This window comes from Strix aluco, chromosome 7 (assembly GCF_031877795.1).
Source record: "Strix aluco isolate bStrAlu1 chromosome 7, bStrAlu1.hap1, whole genome shotgun sequence".
NCBI lineage: Eukaryota > Metazoa > Chordata > Aves > Strigiformes > Strigidae > Strix > Strix aluco.
The window spans coordinates 1,332,656-1,342,491 of record NC_133937.1 but is presented as its reverse complement, the minus strand read 5'-3'; the positions used below and the strand labels follow the sequence as shown (position 1 = coordinate 1,342,491).

Here is a 9,836-nt window from a genome sequence, read left to right as displayed (position 1 = left end):
GAAGGGGGATGATCCCTCGCCCATGCAAGGGGAAGGCTCTTTTTTTAAATCGTTTGCCTCTACATAGGGCTGTGTGCTCCCTCCTTTGCATTTTCTGTAGCTGTGGGCTTGTTTCAGCACCAGCTGGTACTTGCAGACTCCTGTGAGAGCTGCAGTTTGGGTTTGTATTCAGTAATCCCATGTACTAGTGCAGTCCCAGAGGTCCCTAAACAGGCAGTGTTAGCATTAGAGGCACCAAACACTATTGAGCAGGTTTGATTTTCAAGCAAGATGTGGCAATGCTGGAGCATCCCTGCAAATGGGACATGGTGCCCACAGAGCCACCCAACGATGCAGCTTTGCAGTCGGATTTGGACTTTGGGTTGTACAGGGAAGACTCCAGCATGGTTTTGCCTCCCGAACACCTTCCCTGGACTGCAGGGAGGCTGAGGGCAGCCTGCCAGGTAGGCACTGGACAGAGTTGCCAGCACTACACTTGCTGTCCACCAGCCCCATGCGGCATGGTGTGTCCCACCCCCCACTCTCACTCCATGCGTATTTACAACCACTTGCAATAGGTGGACAGAATTAGAAGCTAAAGGGGATGGGAAAAAAATGTGTGCTTGCAGCTTTCCTTCCCTCCAAGCCATCCCGAAAGGGAGAAAACTCATAGCAACAGGCTGCAAAGTGAAGTGAAAATTAAATCTTTATTGTGCATGGAGCAAAAACTGTGCTGATGGAGTGGTTGAGATCGCTGTGCTCCTCAGCACCTGGCCCGTGGTTGGCCACGTGCCACGGGCCAGCACAGCCCCTCTGGTGATCCTTTGCTCCCTCCTCACCCCATGGAAAACTCAGGCAGGAGGGTGTTTCGCTGCTGCCTGCCCTTCCTGGAGCCCTGGCCACGGTGCCCACCCTTGGCCCCGCATCTGGCAGCCAGAGGGTATCGGTGGCTACCACGGCACACCGTAATTCCTAAAAAGGAGCTGAATAAATAGTGACAACCAAATGGCCTTTCCCATAGGGTGCCAGCGATGAGCCACCCCACTCCCTCCTCTTTCTTTGGGCATTTCCAGCCCAGAGTGCATCTCCCCTCCCATGGGGCAGGGAGGGACCACGGCAGCCCTGCGCAGGCAGGGACACGCAGGTGGGGACACGCAGGCAGAGATGCACAGGCAGCTCAGGCTGATTTTAAAGAACAGTTTATTCGCTCGCAAACAGATGGTCACATCCCTTTGACCTAGATTTAAAAACCCAGTGTGTACAAAGTCACAGTCACGGCTTGAAGAGCACAAGGCAGCACCCTCGGAAAAAAATAAGTCATTAAAAGTCCCGGCGTTATGTACAGCTAAGTGCCAGCTCGAGTATTCACAACACAGTAACGTACTGCAATTAGTTGCTTAAAAGTAGTTCCCTTGAGAAACAGCCTTCTGCTCCAGCGGGGCCGGAGTCCATCCCGTCCTGTCCGGCGTCTGTCCGGCGAGGCTCAGTGCCGCTGGCAGGTGTGCAGGCGGGAGGCGTCGGCGGGGCCCTGTTCTCGCTGGAGGCGACACGCCAGCCCCTCGGCGCACTGGCACCGCTGGAAGATCTCCAGGCCGTGGGTGCCTTTCCGCCGGTGCCGGGTACACACCTGCCCTTCCCGCAGCACCGGCTTGCAGATTTTGGACCAGAAGTGACGGGCGCAGCACAGCCCGGCCACGCAGTCCGACGAGCGCAGGCAGAAGTCCCCCTCCTCACCTGCGTGGGGACAGCGTGGCATGGGCTCAGCTCATGGGTGGTGGGGCAGGGTGGGCGTCCCCCACGGGGGACAGTGGGGCAGGGTGAGTGGCCTGGGCAGCTCCGAGGGGGACAGTGGGGCAGGGGAGGGCATCCTGGACCGCCCCCAGGGGAAAAATGGGGCAGGGTGGGCAGCCCCCCGGGGGACAGGGGGCTCACAGCACTGGGGACCCCCTTACCTTTGGCAGTGGGGAGCCAGGCGGGAGCGGGCGTCCGTCTGGGCAGAGCCTCAGTGCCCATCTCGTCCAGTTCAGCAGCTCCGTGGGGAGGCTCCGGGGGGGTGCAGAGCCCTGCGGGAGGCAGCGGGGCGGTTGTCAGCTACAGGTGGGACCCCGGCACCCTCGCCGGCAGCCACCCCCAGGGTGTCGTCTGTCCGTCCGTCCCCCCACCCGCCAACCCCCTCAAGCCCTGCCGCCCCTCACCGTTGCTGCAGGTCATGCCGGGGCAGCACATGGCGTCGCGAAGGCAGCGCTTGCGGCGTCTCCGGCAGGCGAGGCAGAGCGGGGCCCCCCCGCCGCGGGCCGGCCCCCCGCAAAACTCCTCGGGGCCGCAGTCCTCGTCCTCGGCGCAGGGGAAAGGCTGGGGAGGGGGGGCAGAGAGGAGGCGGAGGGGGTCAGCGGTGTGTCCCCTGCCTCTATCTCCGCTGTGCCATCCCCAGGGTGCCCCCCGCCTCCCTCCCCATCCCCGGTGTGTCCCCCCCACTCCATCCCCGTTGCGTTCCCCGCTCCTACCTGCCGGGTGGCGGCCGGCGGCGGCTTATTGCTGCCGTCGAAGGGGGCGGCGGGGGCGGCGCTGGCTTCGGCTGCCCCCCCCGGGGGGGGTCCCTTGATGGCGTTGGAGCTGAGGGCACCGCCGGCTGCCGCCGCCCGCCCCGCCGGGGCCGCGCAGCTCAGCGCCGCCAGCAGCGCCACCAGCCCCCGCATCCTCGTCCCGTCCCGGCCCCTCGTCCCCGGCGGTGTCCCGTCGACTGAGCAACCCCAGCGGCCCCCGAGCAGCAGCTACCTGCGCTGCCCGCTGCCGCCTTTATACCCCCGGGGGCTGCCTCCTGCGCCCGCCCCCTCGGGGAGGAGGGCACGGCGGATGGGATTTCAAAGGGCCCCCGGGGGGTTGTGCCGATGAGCCCCCCAAAACCACCCCCCCCACCCCGCCCCGAGGGCTCTGTCATTGGCCGCCGGCCCGGGAGGGGGTTTCGCAACGGCAAGGGCAGACCCCCCCCACCCCGCCCTCCCCCCCCCCCCCAGCATCCCCCCCCACTCCTCCCGCTCCCTCCAGATGCTCCGCACTCCTCGACGCCGCCGCTGTTTCCAGCCGGGCGCGCCACCTCGCCCGACGGGAGGGGACGGGAAAATGGAGGAGGGGGGGGTGTGTGTCTCCCCCATACAACCCCCCCACAGTGGCTGGGAGCCGCGGTGGGGTGCAGGGAGCCTCCCCCGATGGCACAGTCGGCTCTTTGGTCTCCTATAAATGAGCGCTTCCCCCCCCCCCCCCCCCGCGCCTTTCCTGGCGCCAGCGCAGCTTTGCAGAAAGGGAGGGGTGGCCGCTCCGCACCCCTCGGCCCGGGGTGTGTGTGGGGGGTGACGAGACGGAGGGGGGGACACGCAATCCCGTCGGTGTCCGTCGCCACCTCCCCCCCCCCGCTCCTGCCCGCGCACTCGCCTGACCCCAGCCCGGGCAGCGCCTCCGTCGGGATGGGGGGGGGGGGGGGGTGAGGGGGGGGGGAACGACAACATCGGTGGGGGGAGCTCCCGGGCCCTTTGATGCGGGGACATCAAAGGGGTCGCCCCCCCCAATCCCCCCCCGCGCCGGTCCCTGCACCGGCGCCCTCGGGGCGCCGCCGAACCGCCTTCCCCCCCTTCGGGGTCAGCGCTGCGCGGCCGGACCCCCGGCGCCCCCCGGCGGCCGCTCCGGGGCAGCGCCGCCCCCCCCGCCCCCGGCAGGTTCCGCGGGTGCGGGAGCAAAACCCGGGGTTTTTTTTGCTGATAAAGGCCCAATGCTCTTTTTTTTTTTTTTTTTTTTAAGAGAGGTTGCAAAGAAAATACAGGCAAAAAGCCCAAACACCGCAGCGCTGCCCCAGCGCACCATAAATATTTATTCCCGTCAAGGTGGGTGATTTCAGCCTTCAAGTTGAAACCCCGGCAGCGCTCACGCACCTCCAGCGCGACGGGTATCGCTGTCGCTCTGCAGGGAGCTGCTATCAGGTATTTCAGGCCCAAGAAGCTCAAGCTGGGCTAATAATTGGCTGGGAAAGTTTCGACGAGCACCTACCGCAGGTGCTGGCGGAAGCGGAGCTGCTGAGTCAGCGGCCAGAAGCCATCCCCACCACAGTCAGGTGAACCAGGGCCTTGCTATTTTTAGCCTGCAAGAATGAGGGCCACACCTTGCCCCGAAATCCCTGTATTCCCCATGCAGTTTCAGGTGAGGACCACGTCACCCTGGGCTTTTTATTGTATGATTAACTTGTATCTGTTACTGCTGCATCTTGCAAAATCGTTTTATGATGTTTCCCGGCTCCTGCTTAGGCAGTTATCAATTTTTTTTCCCTCCTAGGAGGATGTTTTCTTGCTCCTTTCCCAAGTTTTTACCTGCCTCTATGTCCATACAGCACTGAAATACACCCTTAACCTTGACCGTGCTGAGATTTAAAGATGGTTGTGTCACATGGGGACCGAGCAGTTTCCCAGGGATGGATTTAAATCCATCGGGATGGGCAGAGTCTCTGCATCTTGAACGCTGCACCATCCTGCAAACAGAGGTGATGTCTTCATGACATCCTATGGCTGGGCTGTCATTAATGGCTGTGCCTCCATCACCACCTCTTGGCATTTCCCATAAAGACAGCGATGACAAGGACACCATCATTTTTTTACACGGGTGTTGTTTGCAGTCACATCCCATCTAGGCATGACACAACTCATGTTGGAAATACGGTCCCTTCCCAACTGTGTGCCCTGGATTCACTTATATTGCTTACCCGTGTACTCGGCACTGGTGAGGCCGCCCCTCGATGAGTGGGTTCAGTTTTGGGCCCCTCACTACAAAAAGGCCATTGAATGACTCGAGCGTGTCCAGAGAAGGGCAACGGAGCTGGTGCAGGGTCTGGAGCACAGGTCTGATGGGGAGCGGCTGAGGGAACTGGGGGGGTTTAGTCTGGAGAAGAGGAGGATGAGGGGAGACCTCATCGCCCTCTACAGCTACCTGAAAGGAGGGTGCAGAGAGGGGGGATGAGTCTCTTGAGCCAAGGAACAAGCGCCAGGACAAGAGGGAATGGCCTCAAGCTGCACCAGGGAAGGTTTAGACTGGATATTAGGAAGTATTTCTTTACAGACCAGGTAGTCAGGCGTTGGAATGGGCTGCCCAGGGAGGTGGTGGAGTCCCCATCCCTGGAGGTGTTCAAGAGGCGGGTCGACATAGAGCTGAGGGATCTGGTGTAGTTGGGATCTGTCAGTGCTGGGTTAACGGTTGGACTAGATGATCTTCAAGGTCCCTTCCAACCTAGATGATTCTGTGGTTCTGTGATATTGGCAGCAATCAAACTGTAAATTGAATTCTTCATCCCTGAAGAGCAAATGTGCTTATTGCTTAGTAGGTTCACCGAATAATTTGAGTTAAAAGCGAGCTCTGGGGGTCACCCAGTGCCAACCCTGCTTGAAGCAGGACACCCATCAGCCTCAGACCCCTCCAGCCGGGCTGCTCGGGGTGATGCCGCTGCTCAAATAAGCACTAAAGTGTGGTAACTGTGCCTTTGCAGCCTGCAGAAAATCTGGTTGCCCGTGCTAATCTCCAAGTACCATACATTTTGTTCTGTTATCTCTTACTGCATATCATCATAAATGAGAACAAAACCCCCCAATTTAATCGCTAACCAGAAGAACCCTCCCAAACTTGGCTTCTGCTGTGGAAGAAAGCCATCGACACACCGTTCAAAAGTAATTATTTTTATTTCAACTCTATAAAGTATACAACAGGCACTCGGCAATTACAGCTGCAGGGAAAATACAGAGCAAAACAAAAGCAGTTAAAGTTTATGAAAAAAAGTTCTTAAATCTACATCAAAAGAGTGCAACCGGCTGATGACCGGTGGATGACCAACATTTGTCTGACAAACAAAACCTCTTTCATGTAAGAAGAAAACTGGAGAAAATAAGAATATAAAACAAAGGGCTAGTTTAAAAACAGCATAAATTGGGACTCAGGACAATAGGCAACTCCAAACGAAAACTTCCCCTTTTGCCGGTAAAGCCCTAAAACCGCTCAAGTCTCAGCGTTACGGCTGGTTTACGCGGCCGGGGAGCTGCGGAGGACGAGGAGCATCCGGCTTAGCAGCTCAGCTCTGCCTCCGCGGTGGGTTGCACATAGAATGAGTCAGGGGAAAAGCACGGATCCTGTTTTGTTGAGTGGTGCAAACGAGCTACGCCTTTGACTTGAGGCTTCAGGTCAGAAAACACAGGTCGGGTTGCACACCTAGTTGCTCGTAATTTTTTCCAGGTGGGAGATTTCTAAAGGGGTTTGTGTAAGACAGGAGGTTGGTGCTGGACGGCACAATGGGTTGAATCTGCACAGCTTAGCAAAACAGGAATACCTGTCTACGGACTGATAGGATGTCATATATTAATTTGACCCGCACATAACATTTATACATTTCACAGAAATGACTCTGTATCTCATTAACAGATACACAGCTCTGGTACATTGAACAGAAATAAGAGAACGACTTCATCATTTCTGTAATTCATCAATATTATATAATAAAGGCTTAGAAATCGGTAGCAGAAAGAACTGTAAAACGCAGCAAGCTAAGAAAGGACGACATTTTGAGGTGTGTTTGTCTTTGTCATGCAGCATAACACCAAATTTGTAATTTTTTTTTTTTTATAGGATGCCATGGATTTAAGGCACTTGCAACAATGCCAGATATAGCTAGTCATGTTCTAGAACTATGGGACAGATGAGTTAACAGTACAGTTGACATAAAGTTTAATAATACTGACAATTATGACATTAATTCAAGTCTACCTTGATCTAAAAACATTACATTACAAATAAGAAAATGAAGTAATAATGCCATGGAACTCTAAAAGAAGAAGTTATATGTGTACCACAAAATATCAACACGAAAATACCTATTTACATAAATATTCGCTTGTGGTCCTGTTGTTAAATAAGAGTTTGCTATGGATAATGCAGCACTGTGAGAAGCTATGGATCATCTGTGTCTTAACGACACCAATCTTAATACACTCGTTTTAAATACAGGAGCTGATTTCCCCTTACGTAAATACGCCGTCGTCCCATATATTATAAAAGGAGACAAAGAAGAAAGGACAGTAAGTGGAAACACAGAAGCAATCCATTGTTGTGAATATATATATATATAATGCAACTCAAATATATTACTTATAAATGAAGGCATTTATCATATACATATGCTAACTATGCTGTTTAAAGTATTCTTGGGAAAGGTGATGACAGTTGAGTGAGGTGTTTGATATCAAAATAAACATATTCGGTACAGCGCATGCCACACGCTCCAGTATTAATTACCGTGCGTGGCACAAGGAAAAAGGGACAGGAAGAAAGAAAAATAACTCATCGGCCCATTTTAAAACATTCTTTCCGTAACGTTTTTGGGTTGCCCCCCAAAATCGTGACACTCTTTCCTTCCGGCAACCCCTTGACTGACAACTGCATCTCAGCGACTATGTATCATCATTTTGGGACAAACACCTCTCTATGTTCTTCTATACAAGTTACCAACCGCAACAAGTTTTCTCCTCCGACGTCGCCGCATCATCGAATGAAAAACCAGGGGGATGCAAGTAAAGAATTTGGCTTTTAGGCAGCAGCCTATTTGCTAAGACGCCTAGCGATTATTTTAGCCCTAGTACTCAGCATTGGCTTTCAGTGTCTTCCATCCCTCAGATAAAGGCTGAAAAGTGAGTGTGTATTTGCCCTATATGAGTAATTCCCAGGAGTCATAGTTACTGTCTTTTCCCTATGGTTTTGAAGGCAAACAAAGTTTTAATGATTAATGAATAATGGAAATAATGTGAAGTTGCTGTGCCAATGGTGTTGCCTCACCCTTGGGAAAATTAGGAAGGAAGTTCAGCAACACAGACCAGTTTCAAAAGTGTCACGATGACCGAGCTCTTTGCTGGCAAACAGCAGACATTGTCAATGCTGCCAAAGAAGGGGAGAAAACGCCTTTTTAATATGATTTGTTAAGTCGCTTTCACTAGGAAAATGGGAAAGAGTTGGGATTTAACATCGGGGAAATAATATTTTACTGCTAAAACATACATTCTCCATGTACTATGTAGGCAAAAGTCATATGACTGACTTTTCAGCAAAAGTTGGTATTTTGACTTCCATCATATACTGGGACAGCATCTGCTAATTTTTTGGGGCAAGATCTGTTATAGATACTGAAAGCTCTTGTTGGTATGATGAGATAAATTTTTAGTCCCATGTATATGCAACAGATAGGCATCCAGGACAGGATTCCTCTGTAGCATCCTATAAATTAGAGGAGACTCTACTCAAGTAAAGGAAAAGCAGTGGAAATGAGGGAAAAGTGTGCACACAATAATATTGTTTTCTCCAGCTCTTTTTTCCATACAAGCCAACTTGGCTCTAGCTATCCCCGTGCCTTAAACGCAGTCACTGGGGACCTGGTATGCTGGAGACATGGAGATCTTGCACAAACACATCCAGTATCAGTTTTCCATTGATTTCCACTGGCTTTCCTGTGGAGCTTCTTAGTCTGGTGAAGCATTAGGATTACATTTTTATGGGCAGTATTACAAACAGAGCCAGCAAACTGGCTCAGTACCACCTTTTATTTTAATTAGCTTTGGACTAAACACAGAAGAGATGCAGACATGGAGATGTAAAATCATCTAAGAGCGTGATGGAGAATGATGCCTCTTGCTACATATTTCTGAAATGGTGGTTGACTGAATAGGCATATTCACAGATGAGGGATGTACATAGCACCTATAAAGTACGTTATGGGTCTTATGTTTTTCCTTTGGGTTCTAAAAAGATAAAAGTTAAGCTTAATTTTATGCCTAACAGCTAATCAATAAGACCAGTGGGCTGCTGTCACTTTATTACTGGACCATTATTTAAGCACTATTTTATATGTGAAATGGATTAATCTTATGATTTTTTTTCATGCAGTTATGTATTTGTACCAAGGGAAAGGAAAAAAAATCCCAAGCGTCATGTAACAGTATGTTCTCAGCTTTATGAGAGAAGCGACCCATATCTGCCTTAACAGGATCTAGAGCAGTTGTGCTTTTGTTTTACCAGGCTAAAAAAAAAATTCTCAAAAATAAAGAGGAAAGGTAACATTCAGTCTTGTCATGAATACTGCTTGGAAAGAAAAAGGACAAGTTTTACCACTGCTTTGACATGAACTCTTTGACCAGTACCGTTGTGGTCCTCCTTTGCTCCTACACTGGCCTACAGTAGAAGACCTATGGAGTTCAGAGTGTGGGAGTAGCCCAAATCCTGCACTGTATTTAGCTACAGCACTTAATAAATTACTATCAATCCTACTGATAAAGCCAGTACCTTGCAGCTAGAATTAAGTGCGTCTTAACACTATGTATCTCTCGACTTTTATAATTAAGAATGTAGCAAGATCATCGCAGTGATAGAAAACATATTTCTTTACTGGTGAAAGGCTTTGCGTCAGGACCACCATGTCAACTGCTATTTTAAGTTCAAACATAAAACATGAAGAGCACTATTGTCATCTAAGCAATAAGTCCTAATGCCACTGTAGTTACTGTAGCAGCATCAATCAAGGCATCATGGTGACCCCGAGCACTAATCCTCCCCAATTCTTTCGGTTTTGCTGGCAGCCATGTCCCAAGAAGCTGTCTTCAGCAAGGCAGAAGCAGGTAAGAGAAATACATTAAAAATCTATGTCCCATCCTGAGTTGTCGTCAGGGGGTGGTTCATCACTGTCCTCCGGGAAGCTGTCAAAATTGCTTGTGTCTGTTGGAGATGCAACCTGCAGAAAGAAGAGTGACAAGGAGGGGACAGTCATCAAAGTGGACCTCTGTAGAATTTCCTCT

The 9,836-nt window shown here is 51.9% G+C and overlaps 2 protein-coding genes across 3 annotated transcripts in view; both read right to left on the bottom strand.

The window, feature by feature from the left end:
* Window positions 1-1,162: 1,162 nt before the first annotated feature.
* DKK1 (dickkopf WNT signaling pathway inhibitor 1) lies at window positions 1,163-2,692 on the bottom strand. The gene is made up of 4 exons (XM_074829996.1): window positions 2,484-2,692; window positions 2,175-2,331; window positions 1,932-2,042; window positions 1,163-1,713 (listed from the first exon to the last, which is right to left on the bottom strand). Exons 1-4 carry the CDS (start codon window positions 2,673-2,675, stop codon window positions 1,463-1,465), a joined length of 711 nt encoding a protein of 236 aa, XP_074686097.1. The 5' UTR covers window positions 2,676-2,692; the 3' UTR covers window positions 1,163-1,462.
* Window positions 2,693-5,671: 2,979 nt separating this feature from the next.
* The window catches only part of PRKG1 (protein kinase cGMP-dependent 1), a 533,626-nt gene continuing 529,461 nt past the window's right edge, over window positions 5,672-9,836 (bottom strand). For both annotated transcript variants that reach the window (XM_074830170.1, XM_074830169.1), the window contains exon 18: window positions 5,672-9,772. In XM_074830170.1, the coding sequence (XP_074686271.1) occupies window positions 9,674-9,772 (99 nt within the window). In that variant the 3' untranslated portion in view covers window positions 5,672-9,673. The remainder of the gene's footprint in view (window positions 9,773-9,836) is intronic.